Source organism: Spermophilus citellus, assembly GCF_964194105.1.
Source record: "Spermophilus citellus genome assembly, chromosome: 11".
NCBI classification, from domain to species: Eukaryota; Metazoa; Chordata; class Mammalia; order Rodentia; family Sciuridae; genus Spermophilus; species Spermophilus citellus.
Window position 1 is genome coordinate 78013829 of NC_138192.1, and position 23076 is coordinate 78036904.

General features: G+C 40.9%; 1 protein-coding gene and 1 long non-coding RNA gene across 10 annotated transcripts in view; one reads left to right on the top strand and one right to left on the bottom strand.

The window, feature by feature from the left end:
* LOC308631251 overlaps nt 1-23076 on the top strand; it is a 930091-nt gene that overhangs the window by 252970 nt on the left and 654045 nt on the right. The gene's annotated exons all lie outside the window — the stretch shown is intronic.
* The window catches only part of CHN1 (chimerin 1), a 187427-nt gene continuing 181860 nt past the window's right edge, over nt 17510-23076 (bottom strand). For all 9 annotated transcript variants that reach the window (XM_081260669.1, XM_081260670.1, XM_081260676.1 and 6 more), the window contains 2 exons: nt 19863-19968; nt 17510-18388 (listed from right to left, as the gene is read on the bottom strand). In XM_081260669.1, coding sequence (XP_081116795.1) covers nt 18217-18388; nt 19863-19968 — 278 coding nt within the window. In that variant the 3' untranslated portion in view covers nt 17510-18216. The remainder of the gene's footprint in view (nt 18389-19862; nt 19969-23076) is intronic.

Genomic DNA, 23076 nt, shown 5'->3' on the forward strand with positions numbered 1-23076 from the left:
TCCCTCTATCTATCCTTCCACCCATATATTTGCGCTGAGAGAGATGTGGAAAGATATTGTCAATGTTGATGATAGCTGTTTCTAGGTGGTGGAATTTGAAGTGATTTTGTGTTCTTTGCACTTACTTCTATGGCTTGAAGTTATAATAAGGAGGTACGTGATTTTTTTCCAAGAAAAGGCATTGATGAACTTTTTATTTGCTTACACACTTGATTCCGGTATAGCAATTTGTCTTGTATAGCATCTCTGCTCTATTCCTGAGGCAGCCCCAGTTTCTGAGCATAAGGGAGAGTTCCATCTGGCAGGAACCAAGTGACGCTGACCCTTCAGCCCTGGTCATGCTGAAGCTGCCAAGCCCAGGGTGGTATAGTTGTGCAGCTCAGCAGGGAGCAGAGAGCAGTTTTTAGGGGATACCTGAGCTCCCTGTAAACCCACAGCCAGTGGTATCCTGAGTCTCTGATGTACATTTTATGACCTCCTGGCCAGGTCTATAGCTGGAGTTCACAGTTTCAGGGTGACAGCAACGTGCCCTTGGGTCCTTCTTGCCTGGCCACCCTGAAACTGGGGCTGGAGTTCCTGTAGAAGGATCTCTAACAGCCCCTGGATTGGGAGGCTGCCAAGGTCAAGGAATGGCTGTTAAACATTTTTAGCTCTGGTAGAGTGAATAAACAGCCCCCAGCCTATATGGATTTGTTGAGTGTTTTGCAAGTGTTGGAGAGCAGGGGAGCAGCAGGCACCTTCTCACCAGGGCAGGGGTGAGAATGACATAACTGTTTAGGAAAACAGGCTGATATGCGTTCACTGGTAGAGGTGAAGATACACAGGGCGATCTAACAATTCTACTCCTACGCATGCACTCTGCTCCCAGAGACGGAGCAAAGGTGGATCATCAGAGTGTTTTTTTTTTTTTAATAGCCTCAAATTGGAAACAACCCAATGACAATCAGCATTTATAGCATATATGTCCTAAATGAATTTTGCATATCTGTACAATGGAACACTATCCATCTGTAAAGACAAAGTAATTACAGTAAGGTGCAGCAACATGAATGTGACCCACAAAGTCAAGTAAGCAAAGCAAACCCAAATAGAATACATATAACATTATTTCATTTCTGTGAAGATCAGAAACACGCAAACTGGAATCCTAATTTAGGGTTGCATACAAGAGTGGTAAAATATGGGAAATTTTTTTTTTAAATTATGAAATTTGGAACAGGGCTAAAAGGGAGGGAAGGAGTTAGAATTGGCCAGGGTTTCCCAGAGTAGATGGGGAGTCCTGGAGAGCTGGGCGATATACTCTGCTGCTTAATCTTTGTAATTATTCATTAAGTTTATTATTACAGGGCTGGGATGGTGGCTCAGCAGTAGAGTGCTTGCCTAGTGCATGTGAGGTGCTGGGTTTGAGCCTCAGCACCACATAAAAAATAAATAAAATAAATATATTATGTCCAACTACAACTGAAAAAAATATATATGTGTGTGTAAAAGTTTATCATTACACATATTTCTCTCTCTCTCTCTCTCTCTCTCTCTGCTCAGAGTTATATACAGAGTATCTATCAATGAACTACATTCCTAGCCCCCAAGTATTTTTTTAAAAATATATGCTATATACAGCACAATTCACGATAGCAAGATTGTGGAACCAACCTAGAAGCCCTTCAATAGATGAATGGATTAAAAAAATGTGGCATTTATACACAATGGAGTATTACTCTGCAATAAGAAATGACAAAATCATAGAATTTGGAGGGAAATGGATGGCATTAGAGCAGATTATGCTAAGTGAAGCTAGCCAATCCTTAAAAAACAAATGTCAAATGTCTTCTTTGATATAAGGGGAGTAACCAAGGACAGGGTAGAGACGAAGAGCTGGAGAAGAAGAATAACATTAAACAGGGATGATAGGCGGGAGGGAAAGTGAGAGTTAAGGGAAATTGCATGGAATTGGAAGGTGAGCCTCAGGGTTATACACAATTACATATAAGAGGAAAGGAGGAGTAGGAGAAAAATTATATAAGTGGAAGAAACGATTTATAGTAGAGGGGGTGGAGAGAGAGAAGGGGAGGGGAGGGGAGGGGAAGGGAGGGGAGGGGAGGGGAGGGGAGGGGAGACAGTGGAGAATGGGATAGACAGCAGAATACATCAGTCACTAGAAAGGCAATTTGTAAATCAATGGAAATGTAACTGATGTGACACAGCAATCTGTATACGGGGTAAAAATGGGAGTTCATAACACACTTGAATCAATCTGTGAAATATGGTATATTAAGAACTATGTAATGTTTTGAACAACCAACAATAAAATAAAAAAAAAAAATAGTGAAGGGGCTGGCGATGTGGCTCAAGCGGTAGCGCGCTCGCTTAGCGTGCGTGCGGCCCGGGTTCGATCCTCAGCACCACATACAAACAAAGATGTTGTGTCCACCGAGAACTAAAAAATAAATAAATGTTAAAATTCAAAAAAAAAATATATGCTATATTCACAATGAAAATACTAGGAAAAGAAGCAAAATGCAGCAGAAGGATCCTGCAGTCTCCAAGTCTGGAACATCTAGAACAACTTCTTCTTCCTCTTAGGCTGTTTTTATTTCAGGATCTCAAACAGTTTCATCAAAATCTATGGCCAGTCATCTGTCAGTGTGCTCTTTTACCAAGTTCCAGGAGCTTAGTCTTAGCCCAAACCCCTGGTCTGTGGGGTAAGGTGAGGGTAGGAATATGCTCTCTTCAAGACAAAAACATGAAAATCAAGAAAAATGCAGGAGCAGGCAATAGAGACCGCAGTACCATGCAGTCTTGAGAAGGAGCTCAGGGAATTGTGGGGGCCTGGTTGAGCTTCTGAGTTCCTGAGGGTACACTGGGTGGAGACGGGTTGTGGGGTGAAAGAGGGTGATGAAGGTCCCCATGAATGGGTAGTGGAATTCAAGTGTTGCTGGATTCACCAGGTGGCTTAAGGGTTTGGAAAACCAGGAGAATTTGCCCTGCCCAAATTATTGCCAGTCTAGGTCAATGAATCAATAGATTATCAATTCAGTGATATCCCCAGATATGTTATATGTAATCAATTCAATAGAAGAAAATTGAACCAAGAAGACACACAGAAACCCTCAGAGAAAAATAGAAAAAAATTGATGTATGAATGAGAGAATTAAATATATATATATATATATATATATATATATATATATATATATGCTTAATGCCAAATCCCATTAGAGAACAATTCTCATCTATCCTAGGAAACATATTAATCAAAAGTACACAGAAGCTTGCTTGGGAAATAGTTTGGCAGCTCTTCAAAAAGTTAAACAGAAGCAGCTCAATTTACAATAGCTAAACTATGGAATGAACCTAGATGGCCTTCAACTGATAAATGGATAAAGAAAATGTGGTACATATACGCAATGGAGTATTCCTTGGCCTTAAAGAAGAATGAAATTATGGCATGTGCAGGTAAATGGATGGAACTAGAGAATTCTAAGTGAAATAAGCCAATCCTCCCAAACCAAAAGCCGAATGTTTTCTCTGATAAGCAGATTCTGATCCATAGTAGGGTGAGGGGATAAGGAAAAAAGAAGGAACTTTGGTTTGTGAGTAAAGTTTGTCAAAAGTTGAAGGCAGGGCTGGGGATGTGGCTCACTGGTTAAGTGCCCCTGGGTTCAAAAAAATAAAATTGAAGGGGGAGAAGAGATTATTGTATCACTGTCCTGGGCCTACCTGGTGTCCTGGACCTATCTCTGGTGCTCATCCTAGTCCTTGACTGGCCCCTGGCAATATGGCAGAGATGCCTGACAGACTGGATGGACTCAGGGGCTTCTGGAAAAGTAGCCCTGTCCCCTCCTTTCTATATTTTTGGTTTCAGCACCCAAACAAGTGCTGAAACCAGCCACCCTCTACGGAGCTGTGCCCTGGGGAATTTCATATATGTATACACACACATACACATAGACACATGCATTCTTTAATGTATGAACCCACCCTGGATGCTACTTGAAAAAGAATTTAAAAACCAAAGATGCTACAGTATGTTTACATATACACAATGGAAATTTTGCTTCTCAAACAGCTTGAGCTGAAAACCTCTCATCCCCATGGCAACCTGATTCCACTGCAACCAACCACGTCCCTGCCAGGTCACCCACCCGTTGGTAAGCCTCTGTTCTTCAGCCCCTCCCAGCAGCACATGGATGACAGCACCTATTGTGGTAGGGCGGCCTCAAGGGCTGGGGCTGGCAAATGGCTCTAGTCTCTTAGGGACATTCTGGAGATCCATCTAACCTGAGGCAGAGTTCAGCTCCTCCTGAAAGTCACTGAGACTCAGGAAAGTTGTTGTCCTATAGGAATGCAATATACCTGAAGCCTTCTGGGGTTCCAGGGTACTGGGATAAGTGAATTGGATTCAAAATGGTCATTCAAAATGGCCAGAAAACCAAAACAAACCCTTGGTAATCCCAAGAACAGTGAGTCCTGCTTTCAATTAAAAACCCCAGTACTGATTAGATCCTTAATACATGAATCCCTTGAACCCACATCATGACCCCTTTGAAGGGGTCATCCACCCCTTCAATCTTTCAGAACAAGTGCTTTCTTCCAATGTACACTCTCAGTACCATTTTCAAATAGCATTTTGGAAAGGTTAGCACAGAACAAGGCCACCTGCCCCTTTCTGCTCAGCTTCCTAAGCCTCTCTTACCCATGGGAGTGGCCTATCTATCATCCCTGCTGCTGTCCTCCCCTGCTGACCACAGGAAAGCTTTGCAGGGTTGTGGGTGTAAAAGTAAGCCTTAATTTTGGTGTTTCAGGGGCCCCAGTTCCTGGCTGGTCAGTATCTTCCTCATCCCTCCTGCAATGCAGTCTTTATAATTGGCAAGCCTGAAACCTTTCCCCACAACATCATAGAATGCCTTGGGCATTCCAAGAACTAACTTAGCATGTGTGCCCTTTGGATTCTCTTTGATTGGGACAAGCTTTTAGTGCAAAGAACATACCAGGAAGAAAAGAGCCGTGGGTGTTGCTGAGAGATCACAGGGATTGTTCTTTACCGCCCTTTCTTGCATTTGAGCAGGTCTTTGGCAGGGAGGGGAAGCTCTTTCCAGCAGACTGCAAATTTCTCTGCCTCTAGGTTAAAGCTGAGCTGGGCCATTTTCTGCTGGGCTGCCACTAAGGCTCCTGGATACCCTGCTTTGGGAAGATGCAGGGTCACTGGGCATTTATTTCTTATGAGAAATTCTCAGCTCTCCTTCAGAATGACCTTACGCCAACCGTCACTTCTCCCCCTTTATAAAGCTGGAACAAGAAGAAAGAACAGTGAGCAGTTCATGGGGTGGAGGCGGGGAAAAATTTTGCCATAGCCCATGTTCAGTTCAGTAGACCTGAAACAGAATGGGTTTTGCAGCATAATAAAAAAAATAAAAAACTCTGGCTTCCTCTGCAGATGGATTGCTATGAAATCTGAGAAAGCAGCAGAGAGCCAGAATGATGAGACAGCATGTGGGGGTGGGGGTGGGGAGTGTCTCCAGAAACCCAGGCTGCAGGGCCTCGCCTGAGTGTCTTAGATCATGCCTGTCTTTTCTCCTTCCTTCCTTCTGCTTTCCTCCTTTGCTTCTTCCTTCCCACACTCCCTTCTTTCCAAGTGGTTTATTAAACTTCCTCCCATTGGCAGCTCTGCTTTATCTCACTACACACAGCCAGAGCTCTGGATTCCAGCCTGTCTTAACAGATGTTTCCTTTTAATCACTATAATTAATATTAATGGTGATTAATTATTCTTCGTTATTGAAAAATGAATCCGTTTTTTATATCAAGGGTACATATACAATCAGAGAAATATATATGTATAAGTCTAAATGCATAGCATATATTTACACGTTTTTACCTTTTGCATTACATACATTTATGTATCTATATAACTGAAACACACAGGTATAATTGAGTAAGCTATCTCTAGATGGGAGGATGATGGGAATTTCCATCTTAATGTACACCATCCTCTATTCAAATTATTTTATTGGAACTAAAGAGAATGTTATAATATCAAACAGGAGAAAATTATCACTTACTTAGTATCAGAATTGATATTTAAAAACCTGCATTTTATGCTAGTCAACAGTGATCCTTAATGAGAACATTTCAAGGATCGCACTTGTAAAACGCTCATTGGTATTTTGAGTAACCTTGATTTGGTGAGGCCAATAAACGTCTTTGCTTACACACTTATTTCATGGGGAGGACATTGAATCCTAGAATGTTCTGATATCTTATTGATTTCTTCTCCTGAAGCTGAGACAAAACCAGGGGTTTTCCAGAGTGGAAATGATAGGGCAGTTAGCTGCCCTGAATGGGACAGCCAGGAAGGTTCTGGAAGGAGGTTTCCTCCAATCTCCCAGGAGTAGGCGTCTCTGAGCACTCCTTCTGCACAGAGCCTGTGGCAGGCAGTGGGCAGGCTGCTCAAGGGGCTTTGGGAGTCCAGAGAGAGAAAACCTCCTGGCTCTTCTGCTCAGACACAGTGGATGGAGGCCTTCTGTGATGGCCATCTGCAGTCAGATGGGTGAACTCCAGGGAATTCTCATTAAGAATGTGGAAACTCCTACTTAAGAGACTGAGGTAGAAGGATTGCAAGCTCAAGACCAGCTGGGTAACTTAGTGAGATCCTATCTCAAAATAAAATAAAAAGAGCTGAGGATGCAGCTCAGGGGTAGAGCACTTGCCTAGCATGTGTGAGACCCTGGGTCCCATTACCAAAAAAAAAATTGAATCTTTCCTACCTAGGGGAGCCAGGGTGCCAGCCTAGCACAGAGGCTTTTGTTGAATAAGGGCACCTCTAGTGTGGAGAACCTGGAGCCTTCTCACTCACATTAACTGCAAGTTGGTCAGGGCCCTTAATTTGTCATGAATTATAAAAGAGTGGACCTAAATCCATGTTTTAAAAACTGATATTAAGGGTAAAAAAATGTTCTTAGAGAAGTTAGTAAGTTTGCAGAAGGATTCTCCTGCACAAGATGCCAGTGTGTTTAATCTCCTATCTTTTAAATGCAGAACTTTCCTGAAGTCTTATTATGCTAACGTGATTATAGTTTTCATAACAGTGTAATCTGTATTTAGCATTTTCCAAGCTTATTTGATTATAAGCCCCTTTGCTCTTGAAATAATGTTGAGTTCCCCAGTACAATACCAGGTCACATAATAGAACAATACTAAATTAATGAGAACTCAAGGCAGTAAGGGAATGCCACAGTGTCTAAGCTATGCCTCAGTATGGGGACATCAAGGAGAATCTTGTAGGGTTTCAGGGGTTCTGGGCTCAAGTGGGCAAAGATGTGCCTTTCAAGGCAAGGACTATGGTAGTTCAAGACTGGTGAACATAGCAGGATACTGAAGGTTTTGGCAGGTAAGCTGTGCTTGGTTAGCAAGCTCTGGCCCCAGCATCTGCTATTTCAGGCAAACTCATTAGCAGGAAATTCCTGAAGTAAAAGTGAAATATTGGGCTATAATCTTCCTTGGGCAAAGATCTCCTGGAATAAACAATGAAGCCATGTTGACACAGTGGTCTGCATTCTCAGTCCTATGGCTGTGCTGGGCTGATACAGGGTGTCCATGAAGGGAAAGCTTCCCCTCTCCCCTCTCAACGTTTCCTGAAGTGAACCACCAGTGGACACATCAATAGGAGAATGAGCCATTGTGAATTTACTAATGTGTACAAACATGGGGTTCACATACAACATGAAATTCAAGGCCAGATGGTTGAAGCTTAAATACCCACATCACAGGGTAAAAGGAAATGTAGGCAATTTTAGGGACAGTAAATGATTACTAGGGAGAATGACTAAGTTGGGGACAACTTGTGAATGCTTTTTTTGCCCCCCGTGGTACTGAGGTTTGAACCCAGGGTTGCTATACCACTGAGCTACATCCACAGCCCTTTTTATTTTTTATTTTGAGACAGGGTTTTACGAAGTTGACCAGGCTGACTTCAAACTGGTGACCCTCTTCTTGAGTCTCTGGGATTTCAGGTGTACACCACCACACCTGGGTCATGAATGATTCTTTTAAGAGTTGGAATGAACCCAAGAGGAAGATATTGTCCCATGAAAATCAGTCCAAGTGTGGTCTGTCATCTTTTCTGTGATAGAGAGTGAGATTTTAGGGCGCAATGGAAGGCTACTGTGCTCTCATTGATGTTGAGGTCTTAAGGCAGGTGATGCAATTTCAGAGGGAGCGTCTTCTTGAGTTTGAGGTAGAAACAAGTCAAGGTTAGAGGGACCTTGACTTTGAGGCAGTTTCTAGGGCATGTCAAAGTGCTAGTTTTGGGGTGTTATGTTCCTGAGCTCAGATATCATAGTTCTCAGAACAATCCACATCTGTCACATTTATGGAACAGTAGGCTCACCGAATGCAGTCCAGGAAATACACAATTCTCCCTGAAGTTATTTCTAACATGAACCACCTGTTGAGGTAGTAAGGTCCTTGAGTTTAGTGCCTATTGCATAAAAATGTCTTTTATTAATTTCTAGGGAACTTCCCTACTCTTCCTAATTAAGGGCTTTAATTAATATGTAGGTGTTCACTGATTCATTCTCGTGCGTGATTTTTATGAAAATTGATAAAGGTTCATTTCCTTTTTCTGATTTAGGTTAAGTAAGCTTTACAACCTAGAGTACAGTTTCAATAAGAAAGAAGGGTATTGGGGACAGAGACAGACTTAGGTCAGAACCTGGGAGATGACTAGAAAGGGAAGTTGTGGAGCCTACTGAATTGACTATGTTTTCTTATTTTCAATATTCTTGATGCTCTAGTATTTGGGGCCTCAATCCCAGAGAGACTGCCTTTCTCAAGGCTAGTTAATTCCTAGAGATAGCAAAGGACTCCCCTTCCAAGTTGCCTTTGATACCCAAGCCAACCAATCCAGAGCCCATACTCCTAATAATCCCCTTCATCAAGCCTTCATATGCCAAGCCAATATTGCCCCTATCCAAGGGCCAGCTACCAGACAAGTAGGGACTACTCCTATGGCCCAGCACCCACTGAATTGGTCAACTAGCTGATTCTAAACTTGGGGTACCTTCCCTGCCTTCTGTGATGTCAGGCTCTGCCCTCACCCATTCTGCTTGACAACTGATCCTGGTGCCTCCCCACATGGTCCTGCATGCTGTGCTGTGTCCTGCCTCTTGTTTCTAGGGTCTTTATATAGAAATTTCTCTATATCTGCTGTTTGATGATACCTGATTAGAACAAGCCATCAGTGAACTTTAAAACACCAATAGGAAATGAAGCTGAATGTAGTCAGCACAGGGGATCCATTAACATTACCTGGCACCTGTCTGCCCAGACTAATTCATTGGCACTCAGGTGTTCCTAATGGACAACCAGGATGAAGAGGCCCTGGGCCAGTGTTTCCCAGAGTGTGATCCTGGGACCAGGTGTCTGAATCACATGGGGGCTTGTTAGAAATGCAATTGGGGGTGGGGGTGGAGGGGTGGAGGGTGGGGGTGGTGTCTGATACCAGGGTTCCTAATACAGAAATTTGGAAATAGGGCCCAGAAAACTACTTTATCAAGTTCTCCAGGCCATGAATATGCTAAATTCAGGAACCTTGGCAGTGGGTCAAAGCAGGGTCTAGTTGAAGGGCTAGGCCACTAACAGCCTGAGGGCCTGGAGCCCTAACACTGCAGGTTACAGACTGTGCCTGCTGGGCAGGTCCAGAGCCTCTTCCCACAATCCCAGAACCCAGGACGGACAGGCTGGTGCTGAAGTGCTTGAACTTGCCCTTTGCATTCCCTCCTCGCCTCCTTCCTCTCATAGTCTGAATGTAATAATTTTTAAAAGATCAATGAGTTATTCCTTATTCTTATGTATTTTCTTTGGAAAGAATAAAAACTGCCTTAGTCCTTGGTTTGATTCTCCAACAGCACAAAACAAAACTGTGTTTTTTTTTTAATATTTATTTTTTAGTTTTCGGTGGACACAACATCTTTATTTTATTTGTATGTGATGCTGAGGATCGAACCTAGCACACCGCACACGCCAGGCAAGCGTGCTACTGCTTGAGCCACATCCCCAGCCCAACAAAACTGTTTTGGGAAAATGTCCTTGCGTGTGGGGAGGCATCCAAACACCAGGCTAGGACTTGACTTTGTTGCATGTGCAAGCCTATGATGGTGCCCAAGTGGTACCTGTGGAAATGTCAGAGGAAACCAACTGATCTAAGCTTGATATAATGGTAACCAAGATATTTTTATATTTTAAGAATATTCCAGTTTTATGCCCTTTTACCTCTAGGAGGCCCTTTTTGCTCATTTCTTCCACTGCATCATTTAGTCTCAAAAACATGATTTTCTCACCTTTTTTGTGTCTGACCACAGTGGTATGAGCGGCTAAGTGGTTATGCTTCAGAACTAGAAAAACCCTGAGATTCCTAGCCTTACATACTGATGCTTCCTGCTGCAATATAATTGTAATATATCTGAAAACAATAAAACCCCTGATACTTCCAAGAGTCACCAGAACTCCAAACCTCAGGTCAGCAACATGGCGCTTAACCCTCTGGTTGGTGTTTATGCTATTTGGTTGAATAAGAAATAAGGGAAACTTTACATTGTAAAGTACATTACGACTGGCAAACTGTTATTAAACTGTTATTAAAATATAATATCTTCAGGAGAGAACAATAAAACTCAGGATTTTCCTTGCAATATAGGGTGATGAATCATAATCTTTTAGTTTAGTTCTCTCTTGATTTGGTTCCAATATGTATGAGTCTATCACCTGGGTTGAGATCTGTGCGTGATATACAGAAGTAGTGAAATATAAATACTTTAAAAATTATTAAAGCATTTGCTGAGGTCCTAATGACTTCAAGGCAAGAGTGTTGAAACCAACAAACTTTGAGTTTGTAATATAAGAATTAATACAACCTTCATTAATAAACTTGCTAGAGGATTTGATGTTATAACTTAATTCCCTGATTACATAAAACTGAGGGAAAACAACAAGTTTAGATTTTATTCCCTTCTTTATTATTTGGAAAATATAAATATTGTCACAGTCTCTTTTAGGTAAGTGGTGAGTGATGTTAAAGAAAAAATTACAATGATTTAGAGATAGCAATTGATTTTATTTTCCATTCTAGAATCAGGCAAACACTTTATTTCACAAAACAGAATAGTTCTCCAATGAACTGAGCAAGGGAATTGGTTTTATAGAGAGAAAAAGTTTGAAGAAAGCAAAACAAAATCAAAATGTGGATTGGTCATTTAAAAGTTACTTTCCTTATAGGCTGGGAATAGGAAGAATGATAGAAAATTAACTTGTTAACATCAGGTTACCTATATTTACACAATCCTGTGTATAAGGATTAGGGCAGAAGGAACTTCATTAACATTTCAATTGAAACTGGCTTGTTTAGGAAACTTGGCTGTTATTTCTCTAATCTGGATTTCTCTAATCATAGTTTTTCTAAACTATGGTTTAGACAAACAGGTTAGATAAACAGCTTAGTTTCAACTTGGTGAAGGGGAACTGTAGCCTGAGAGACTCCATTTTGATTTTTAGCATGGTCTGTTGGGGGCCTTCCTGCAGGAGTTTAGTCCAAAATAACCTCCTGCTGTAAGTTTTTATGTAACAGTGGGGTATTTATATTCACAACACTTCTGAAAGCAAATGTGTGGATTTTTTTCTGTACCAACAAGTTCTCTGACTGTCCAGACACCAACTGGGTATTCTATAATTCAAATCCATCCTGACGTCATTTACCCTGAGTTAGTGTCAGCTGCTAGAAGTTAAAGGACTCAGTCCCATAAGACTTCCCCCATTTGAAACATAGGTTGCAAGTCCCTGGGTACCATCTGTACTTCTGACTGACAGGCTACCAACCAAGGGTTTCTACAACCCCCTCCTTAGATGTGATGACTTGCTGAAAACACTTATGTTTATCAGTTTACTATAAAGGACATGAGTTAGGAACAGCCAAATAGAAGATGTGCATAGGGCAAGTTATGGGGGGCAGGTAGCAGCATGGAGCTTCAGTGTGTCCGTCTACCCTGGAAGTTCATCAATTCTCGTTGTTCAAGAGTGTTTGTAGAACTTAATCTCCAGGACCTCCTTCCCTTCCCAGAGGTCAACAAGTGGGGCAGAAAATTCCAAACTTCTAATCACTTGCTTTTTCTTATAGTCAGCTCTATCCTGAAGCCATCTAGGAGCCCCACCCCAAGTCACTTCCAGCTCAATCAAAAGGGGCTCATTATGAGTAACAAAAAAATGCTCTCGTCACTCAGGAAATTCCAGGGAAATTTTATGCCAGGAACTGGAGACAAAAAAAAAAATGTATTTCTTATTAAAGTAGAGTGCCCTCTTATCTGCGATTTTACATTCTGAAATTTCAGTTACTTGCTGTGTGAAAATATTGCATGGAAAATTCCAGGAAAAAAAAAATTCAAGTTTTAAACTGTAGACTCTTCTCGGAAGCATGATGACATGTCAAGCTGTTCTGCTCCAACCCAGGATGTTCATCATCTCTTTGTCCAGCGTATCCATCCAGGGTATTCTATTCTAGTCATTTAGTAGACGTCTCAGTTATCAGATTGACTGTGGTCTCCAAGTGCAAGTATAATGATATTGGCAATTTGCATATGCCAAAAGGAAGCAATAAATTGCCTCCTTTAATTGAAAAAGTAAAAGTTCTTGCTTCAGGAAAGATAATCTTATGTTGAGGTTGCTGAGCTGTATGGTAAGAACAAATCTATCTGTGAAATTGTGAAGAAGGAAAAAGAAACTAGTTTGGCTGACACATCTCAAACTGTAAAAGCTACAGCCACCGAGCCCGATAACTGCTTAGACAAGGTAGAAAGGCATTAAATTAGTGTATGTGGGTATGTATACGTAGGAAAACAACATAGTATATGTGGGGTTTGGTACTCTCCAGGGTTTTTGGCATCCATTGATGATCACACACTGGACAGTGGGGGTAGTAACTGTATACCACAGGGAAACTCCAAGTTGTGAGGTAGAGTCGATCGCTTGTTGCAGAATGACCATCCACTGTGCATGGAATTGGCCAGAATGAGGAGGTGCCAGGACACAATGGGGCTGCTAACCACATCTGGTGAGGGGACATGAGGGACTAATGTGTCCTCCAGGGGGATGGAGTGGAGCTGTCCTGTGAGTGATGTCCCAGTACAGAGAGCATGCACTCTCCCAGAGGAAAAGGTAGCCAGGTTGCTATGCTTTTAATAATTTCCAAGTGAATTCACTGCATCTGATGAAGTCATTTTCATATCCATCTCCTTTCAAGGGAATGTTTAAGGTCAACTTCTAAGTACCAAATAGAATGGTGAGCTCACATTTTCCCACAGGAAGGCTGTCGTGGAGATTTCTGTCAATGTCTAGTGCTGAGGCCCAGCGGGGACAAAATGCACAGTGAGAGAAAGTTCAAAATTAAAGCTGGACTGGGGTTAAATGGACCCAGCGAGCTTTGTGAGAACTGAAGCTGCTCTTGTCCCAAGTCCTAACATGGCCCCTGGCCCACAGGAAGCCACAATGGAGTGAGCAGGGCAGATGTGCCAATGAATGTAGGAATTGATCATTGTTATTATTTTTAATTTGGAAAGACAGTGCCAGTATGAACTAGATCTCTAAAAATTAGAGAGGCTGACGGGCCTTTGACAATGCTGTTCCCTTCTTGGTCTCCTGTACTTCACCACAATGCCTGCCGATCCAGTCAGAGGGGCCCCGATGTGAGGTGGAAGTGTGATATGTGAGGATACAGGTAAAGAATAGAGCTGTCTTGGCTCCTGGAAGGAAGTGTGTCCCTTAATCCTATTCCAGTAAATTAAATCATAAAAACTCCTAAAGCTTTCCCTAAGAAGTTAACTTTCCAATAACTAGAATACACAGGCGGGAGAAGAAATTTGGGTACCCTGAGTTTCCAGTGTACATTAAAACAAAACAAAACAAAAAACTTCCTGTTTTTCAAGTGGATTTGGCTATAATACCTAATTAACTTTGGGGGTGATAAACGCCAAACAAATCTTGTTAAAAAAATGACTGGGAGGGGCTGGAGATATAGCTCACTTGTATGTTACTGGCCTAGCATTTGCAAGGCCCTGGGTTCAACCTACCACAAAACAACAAGAAAAACCCCACAAAAACTGGGGATGTGGCTCAGTGAGTGCTAGGCCGTGGATCTGATCCCCAGCACTATTCGGGGAGCGCAACTGAAAACTAACGATTGGAACCCTGAACCTCAGGGTTTCCCTTTGAGCTCATTAAATAACAGAAATTTTGATAGACATCTATTCTTCCCCTAAGAGACACATTTTAAAATCCCACTTTGGTGAAGAACTATTTCTTCTGAAGAACTATTTCTTCAACTATTTCAAGTTGGTATAAATAACTTGCATTAAAACCAAAAAATTGTGGAGAAGGGAAAAATCCTTGATTTAGCAATCATTTCTTTCTTTAAAGCTATACAAAGAAATTGGAAAGGCATTAACACTGAAGATGGTGTTGTAGTGGGTGACCATGGAGAGGCTTTTTGGTCCCTCTGACATAGAAAAGGGTAGGCAATTGAGAGTCAAGGGGCAGTGAAGGTGGACAAGAGGGCAAAGCAGAACAACCCCTTTAACATGCCCCAACAAGTTACAAAATGGTTCCTGTTTCTCAAAGGGCAGAAGTTTCCATCTTCCCCAAGAGCAACTACTGACTCAAAAAAATAAAAAGGGCTGAGGCAGGAGGGTCTCAAGTTTGAGGCTAGCCTCAGCAACTTAGTGAGACTCTGACTCAAAAAAATAAAAAGAGCTGGGGATGCTGCTCGTGCTTAAGCGCTCCTGGGTTCAATCCCTGGTACCACATTCCCGTCTGCTTGTCTTGGTGTTCGGGGTGTTCAATCTTTCATTCTGTTGAACACAAGTAACACTTTTACCCACTCCAGACTGGTGAAAACAGAAACCTGCCTCCTCACGAAAAGGCATTATTATTGGGTGCTGGGGATTGAACTCAGGAGTCTTATGCCTCTGAGCTACCCAGGATTTTTTATTTTCTTTTTGAGACAGAGTCTCACTAAATTACTTAGGCTGGTCTTAAACTTGTGATCCTCCTGCTTCAGTCTCCAGAGTCAGTGGGATTACAGGTCTGCACCACTGCACCTTGCCAAAAGGTCATGATTAAAGAAATTTCCCACTTCCTGAGAATGACATGTATACAAGTTTTCAGGTAATTATTGAGCAAACCTCCCTGAGTGGCTGGGAATTTTTCTTTATTTCATGGAAGGGCCACCCAACTATCTAAGTGTGTTCTTGGCTTAGGGAGCTATGATTTGTGCTGGCATGCCCTGAGGGGACAAGCCCCACACCATCTGTTAGAAAAGCAACCAAGGGCACTTTTCACAGAGATGGCCAACAATAACCATGTCTGCAGATGGGCTCAAAACTTTCTCTGAACATCTTCTTAATATTTACTAAGACAGGGCAAGGAGGGTTGGTATCTTCATAGGTATTCCTTCCCTTCAGATATACCTCTAGTTCTAGAGAGTATACCCTCTTAACTTTTTTTTTTTTTTTTTTTGGTGATACCAGGAATTGAACTGAGGGGCACTGTATCACTGGGCAAGATCCCCAACCCTTTTTTTTTGATATAGGCCTTGCTAAATTGCTCAGACTGACCACAAATATGTGATCTTCCTATACTCAGCCTCCTGAGTAGCTGGGATTAAGGGTGTGGACCACTGCTCCCAGAGAGCACATCTGCAATGGAACCCGGGTCTTATGCATGCCAAGCATGTGCTCTCCCACTGAGCTACATGTCCAGTTCTTTTAGGAAAAAACCAGGGTGAGCATATTCTGATAAAGTGTATTCCTTCCCAACTGAATTTCTTCTTCAAAAAGAAGATTGGGTAGAGATCAGAGTTTAGCAATGAGCATGTGCAGTGTGGTGGGTTTACCTCTCAGGGATAATTCATTAGATCAGATTTCTCTGGCAAGTGCATTTCATGGGTCAAAAGCACTGCCTTAATGTATAGTGCCTTTAAGTGGCCTCTAAAAAAATTTGTTATATATAACAAATCTCTATACTTTATCAGTGTATTTGAGAAGATAGCTGTGATGGAATATGCCAAGTAACTACACTTTTCTCAGTGTAAACATTACTGAAAGTATATCACCAACTTTTCACTACAGCCTAGAGGTGAAAATACGGAGTTGGAAAAACTTCATGTTTTATTCACTTCCCATTATCTTTGGGGTAGTCTTGAAACTTCATAAATGTCTTATTATTGTTTTACCTTTCTTTTTTCATATAGGATCTTACTATGTTGTTTCAGACTGACCTCAAACTTGCAATCTTCTCACCTCAGCCTCCCGAATAGCCAGAATTATAGGTGTGGGTGCCACCATGCCTGGCTACTAATATTGTCTTACTTTTTACAGTAGAACTTAGTTCTAGATGGGTGCTCATTTGCTAGACCAGGAAAGACTCTAGAGAGTCATATGCAAAAAGCCACATGGGTGGCTAGTGACAGTACTGCCCAGATCCTGGGTTCCTGGCATTCGTGTAAACAGGATGGGACTCACTCCATGTGGTGGGGGTGTCTCAAGGCAAGTCAACCCCAGATATTCCCAACAAACCAAATATTAGAAAAAGTCACTTTTACATAGTCTTATTGATTATATAAAATTTTTGTGGTCCACTGTTTGTCAGTTCTGATTAATGAAATTAACAGAGAACCTGTAATAAGAATTGGAAAACCATTAGCTGTCTTGAACAAAATGGCAAGTTTCCTTGCTTCTGTATTACTAATATTTTCTGTATTCTGGTTTTATCCTTTGAATATTTGTGTTTGTTTTGTTTTCTTGAAGAAATCTTTGAAAGCCAGTCTTCTTAGAAGGAGAACCAATTAACCAATAAGACTATGTAAAAGAGGGGTTTCATCCACTGGCCTTTGTGTATATTGTGCCTGTAGCCAAGGTACATAATGGTATAAGAAAATAATAATTGGGGAAATGTTTTAAAATGCTAATTATTTCATGTTTATCTCAGCTTTTTTATTCCTATTTTTAATGTATTTTTTGTATAACTTATTTTTCATAACTAAATAAGTATATGATAGCCATACATTCACTTTTGGTTAACACAGGTATAAAACCAAACATCCCAAAACTTTGTGGCTTAATAAAGGAACAATTTATTATTATTAAAAATGGTCACTTTTTAAATTAGCCTTCTTTCTTCTTCTAATGAATCCAGAGGGACCTTATAGCTTGCCCTCTCAAAAAAGTAGAAAAAATATTCTAGAGTTCTGCCAGAGTAATATGAGAAGAAAAATAAATTCAAAGAATGAATGTTATGATTCTAAGCAGTTTTAAATTATTATTTTAGGAACTCACCACAAAACTTTTAATAGTAAACAAAAGGGTGAGAGGAAAGTACTTAGTATTAGATAAATGGCCACATTTTCCCAAATACTCTCACTCATGGCAACCCCCCCAAATAAAACTATCAATATTTTTGATTTCTAAAAGCCAATTTTAATAAATTAATAAATGCATGCCAGATAAAAATACAAAATTACAACTGAAAACCAAAGATAATTTAACAGAAGATGCTCTGTGTTGTACATTTTTATTGGTAGGATAACTTATTAAAGTAACGAATCTGAAAACACATTTTGCTTTTGCTGGAAAGAAAGTACTATGTTAGAGAAGAGCTAAGAAAAACTGGAAATAAACCATCTGTGGCGAGTTGGCATATGATATAGTCTACGGTAATGCGACAGCCAGGGGTGCTGTTTATCCACTTGTGTGTGCATGTTTATACAAGCATCAGAAACCAAAGGCATGGACCCCAAAAGCAAAGTCACGACAGGTTACTCTGTGAAACATGCTGGATCACAACCACTGACTACCCAGGATGGGGAGGCGGTGCAGGTGCAGGTCTGCTGTTTTCTTGGTATGGGGTTTCCTTACCAAGTAGGGGGTAATCATGCAATAGCTTGAGTTTCTCTTAACATGATAAACACCCAGGATTACTAGAACCGGAAAGCGTGTGTTCACTGTTTTACAAGGACAGCTGAGCAGTGCTACAGAAACGACAGAAAGTTCCTTCATTTTAATGTGGTTATTTGCCCAAACCTCTAACCAAGAAATAACTCAGCTAATGGAGCCAATTAGATTACTATAAAACATTCCTTCATCTGTAAAACATTTCTTTTCCCTTGAAATTAAAAATTTAAAATAAAATGTCTTCATTTTTGATAAGCAGCTCCACCACCAGTCTCTGGTATCGTATATCGTTCAATGCCGCCATTGCGTCTAGTTCTGGGGATCTCATAAGGGTTGGACCAAAAACAATTCCAAGGTTTTCTGCACTCATAAGATTCTCCTTTTCATGGAGGGTCACCCTGCAAAATACAAGTGAAGGAACACATGACTTGGGGCTCTTCATCATGCCTGAGCGCTGAAACATACTGAGATTCACAGTAAAGGTTTATGCCCACTTATCATCTTCTGCCAGGTTATTTCTCTGTTCTTCTCTGTAATTTCAAAGTACTGACTTCCCTCAAGTAGATTATGCTAATGAAGAATTTAAACTCCTGGGGGCTGGGTTTGTAGCTCAGTGGTAGACTGCTTGCCTAGCATGTGTGAGGCATTGGGTTTGATCCTCAGCAACATAACAAATAAATTTAAAGAAAGGTATTGTGTCCACTTAAAAAAAAAAAAAAAAGAATTTAAACTCCCAGGGATCACAGAGACTCACTCCTGAGTGAATGCTCTGGGCTATGAGTTCAGTTCTATGTGTATTCTCTTGCCCCATCCATAGATGCAGGGGTGCATTAGCATGGAGTAGAGCAGTCACCATGACTGTCCCATCTGCCCTCCATCCACCCTGGCTCTCTTGCTTCGTAGGCGTGGTTCTGCAAGCTGAATAGTTTACTGGGTACAGGGAGAGAATAGTTGCAATACTAATAGGAAATGGCTCAGAGTAAGTGACACCATCAGGAAGTCTGTTTCTAATCATTTACTATCACAGCAATAACACAGACTATAATTTCAGAGTTATTCCTTTGTTTGAGTGTGGAGCACTTAATTACATCCAAATAGGAAACAAATGAATTTATAAGAGGAGATGTAAGCATATTAAACAAAGGTTTTAATGATGCTTTTAAAGAGGGAAAATGTAAACTTCATGAGTGACTAAAATATCATTTTGGATAACTCTGCCTTTTGGGCATATGATTTTGTTGTTGTTGTTGTTGTTTCTAAATGGTTTTTATATTTTGAAACCCTAAAGCCACTAACAATATAATTGTGAGAATTTTACTTCAACTGGTATAGATCAAGCATGACTAACAGGAAATAAAGCTTCATCACCATCAATCATTTTAAAGCATTAAATTCAAACTAGCTGAAATATTTAATTTTCTATTTCTTCCATTACCCCATCATTTTTTACACTTTTCAGCCATGACAACATTAATTCAACAATCTAAAACTTCATCACTAACTCTGATGTTTTTAGTTAGCAGCGAGAGAGTGAGCAAGCCACCTCACAAGTTGCTTTGTTCTTGCTTTACAGTGCTACTGTCTTTCCAGCTACGACACTTTGCCATTCCACGACAATTAGTGTGTGCATTGGCAGAATATTGGTATTTCTAGCATATTTGTAAACATCCTGGAACTGCCAATACATTTATGTCAGAATCGGGTCTGCACTGGGGACTGTAGTACAGAATATTTTTAGCATTCAAATAGTGCGGTTTCTCACAAGGGACAATATAGTTATGCAATTATCCATTCAGCCCATCAATTGTCCTTCCATTTTATTCTTAATATCTGGATGCAAAACAAGAGTAAGACTCCAAGTCTGTCACTTACCTCTTTAGATGTGCCATGAGGTATCGGAGGGTTTCGCAGTGAGCAGGTGGCAGGAGTTTCAGTGCCTCATGAAGGGTTTCCAATTGCTCATCAGGATCCATAATTTCTTAAATAGCAAGTTGAAAACCAAGGAGAAACTCTTTAGCGGAAGACTGGTACAACTAGCTGTTGAATTCTGTTCTCTATACTCTTCTAAAACTGGTAGGAAATGTTTTCTCACAAGATCCTTGCACATAGCTTTGATGAATATTTTTAAGGTTCAAGTCCCAGATTTCCAAAGGCTCTGAGTTTCAATGGGGCAACACTGTTTACTTGGATTTGGAATGTGAGCACCTCCCTCTTTTTTTTTTTTTTCTCATTTGAGTGTCTTAAGAGTCTGGCAAGTATGGAACTGGACACTGAATATAGATATAACTATAAAAATATTTAGATGTATAGACACAGATAAAACCTTTTACACTCAAATTCATTAAAATGAGGTTATCTTAAAATATTACAGATACATGTAAGGGGTGGCACATTAGTCAAAATATCTTAAAAATATCTTAAAAATATCTTAAAAACCCCCTTCAATGACCATGCTACATCACTGTCCACTGAGGCCCCCTGGCAAAGTCTTATTAATTGATATTTATATTTAAAAATCTTTTTGTTGTTTGTTTTTGAAGTGTTGGGGACTGAACCCAGGGCCTGGTGCATGCTAGTCAAGCACTCTACCATGAGCTATATATAATCATTTTTCTTTTTAAAACAAGAAAGGCATCATCCAACATTTACTGGCTTTATTCATTAGACTTAGTTTTAAATTCTTTGTGCTATATACAAATATTAAATCTATCTTCAAAGCATGAGCACTTCCTATTACTCATGATATTCAGAACAACACACTGCAGCCTTGAAAGCAGTAACATGTTGTTCATGGTGGTGGGATCCCTGAAATAATGTGACTCTTCCAAAGATGATAGCCTTGAAGGCAAACATCATCATTAAGATATTTCAGTTCAGTTTATGTGGGCCCCAAACCCAGCACATTCCTTTGAGGTCACAGGTTACACTTAATTCATCAATCATGTCTATTATTAGAAACAAATGACATTTTTGGAATTCTGTGCTCTTAAAAGAGCACTACAGCACAAGCTGGCTTCGACCTGAATGCCAGGAAGATGGGGTGCCTTTAAATGCTGGGTTTCAATGCAATGCAACAGGACCCCATGCTACTAGTCCTAATCAGGACAGCAGCCTTGAAATGCTGGGAAGGCTATGTCTGACCAGAATATAATGTTCAAGACACAAGGCCACCCTGCCCCCAAAGGCCCCAAATCCTAATCTTTCTGTCTTATAACATGAGCCAGCTCAACAGTAATGTCTGAATCTGCCACTGGAGTAAGATGAATGTGAAGTTTCTACCTTTGGCAGAGCAGATTTGATAAATTTCAGAATATGAATAGTGACTGAAGCTTTTTAATTCAAAGAAACTGATTATTTTACAGTTTTTGCCCAAACCTTCCTCATAATTCCTGGTCCATTTCTTTGCAATGAAGAATATATTATTTCCCTTTTGCCAAAATAAATACTGTATGGTCTTTGAACCTTAGGCCTTTAAAGAGTATCAATTTTTAACACCAGTACTATCTCAGGCATAGAAACTCAATAATTTCTAAAATTGAGAAGAAAATTTTATTTACTATGGAAAACTACTTTGTTTTTACCACAGGGCTAGTTAATTTGAGGCTACATGATTCTGAAAATTGAAAGATTTTCCTTTTAATTTCTATAATGAATCTTTGCAAGAACTTTGAAATAGTGTAAAGTTAAGGACAGTGTGGGTGGGCTGGGAAACAAGATCCCCTGCTCACGGGGTGGCTGCCAGAAAGCACCGAACATGGTGTCTTACATGTGTGGCATGTTAGAATGAGGTAAGTGCTATGAAAAAAGGGTAAGAAGACCTGGAAGTACTTGGGGTTTGTGATTTTAAACAGGTGGTCAGGAAGGACCTCAAGGAGAAAGGTCTTGAGTAAAGCCTTTGAGGGAGTGAAGGAGGAAAGATGGCTGTGGGCAGAGGAGCTGCATGTGAGGAGAATGTGTCTTTGAGGAGATGTGGGGAGCCAAGTGTGCCTCAGGAGAGAGGGGGTGGGTCAGGTACTGCCATGCAGTGGCTGTAAGCAGTTCCAAAGACTTGGCATTTATCCAGAAAAATTGCAAAGTTCTGAACAAAGAAGCACCAAGATTGGGCAATCATTTTTCACAGTTCTCTTCTCTGGCTGCCATGTGGAACAGATTATGGAAGGGCAAGTGTAAAGGCAGAAAGACCATCCCAGTAATTGTCACAGAAATCCAGGGGAAGAATGACAGTAGCTTAAACCAGGTGGTAGCAGTGAAGGTGAGAAGTTGGTGGATTATGGGTGCATATCGAAGGTACAGTCCACAAGATTTCCCAGTGAGAGATGTATGAGAAAGAGAAGAATCAAGAATGATTCACGTTTTGGGTTTAGGTAACAGAGATATGGAGCCTCCACGAACTGAGGCCTTGGCAAGGACCACGGGTAGTCAGGGTTTGGTGGGGTCCCTTGGGGAGGCCCTCCAGACATGCAACAGATGTGCTGGATACAGGTCAGCCTGGTGTTCAGGGAGAGGGTGTTGGTATCTCCATGGTGGAAATATGAATTTGGGCATATATGACTAAATACACTGAATATGCCAGGACCAAATGGACAAGGGATTCTGCTGTGGAATTCATTCTTCATGTTCTGCTCCACATAGAAATACTGCCCATTACCAATTTTTTTTTTTAGGCGACACAACTCATTGGCCATAAGAAAACTACAGCAAAATTTAAGAGGCAGACAGACAAAATGGAATGTGTTCAGAGATGAACCACCACCATCAGCTGTCACCAAATATAGAATGAGGTGACATAATGCCACTGCTAACAGAAGGGCACTAAAGGCAGGCAGGTTTCTGTTGTTTAGGAGCAGAGCTTTATGACCATTACCTCTGTCCACCACCAGCAGACTGGCTGCCTATAAAAACAGTTACTGGGCATTTCAAAATGAATGTATTAGCTGAGGAAGTGTAGCCACATGACCCCTTAGAACATCTAAATACTTGCTGGGATTCACTGGGATTCCAGGCATATGTCATTGTACCTGGTCCTCATGTGGCTGTTCTAAGATCTCCTAGGAAGAAGGCTCTGAATCCTGGGCGGGAGGACCAG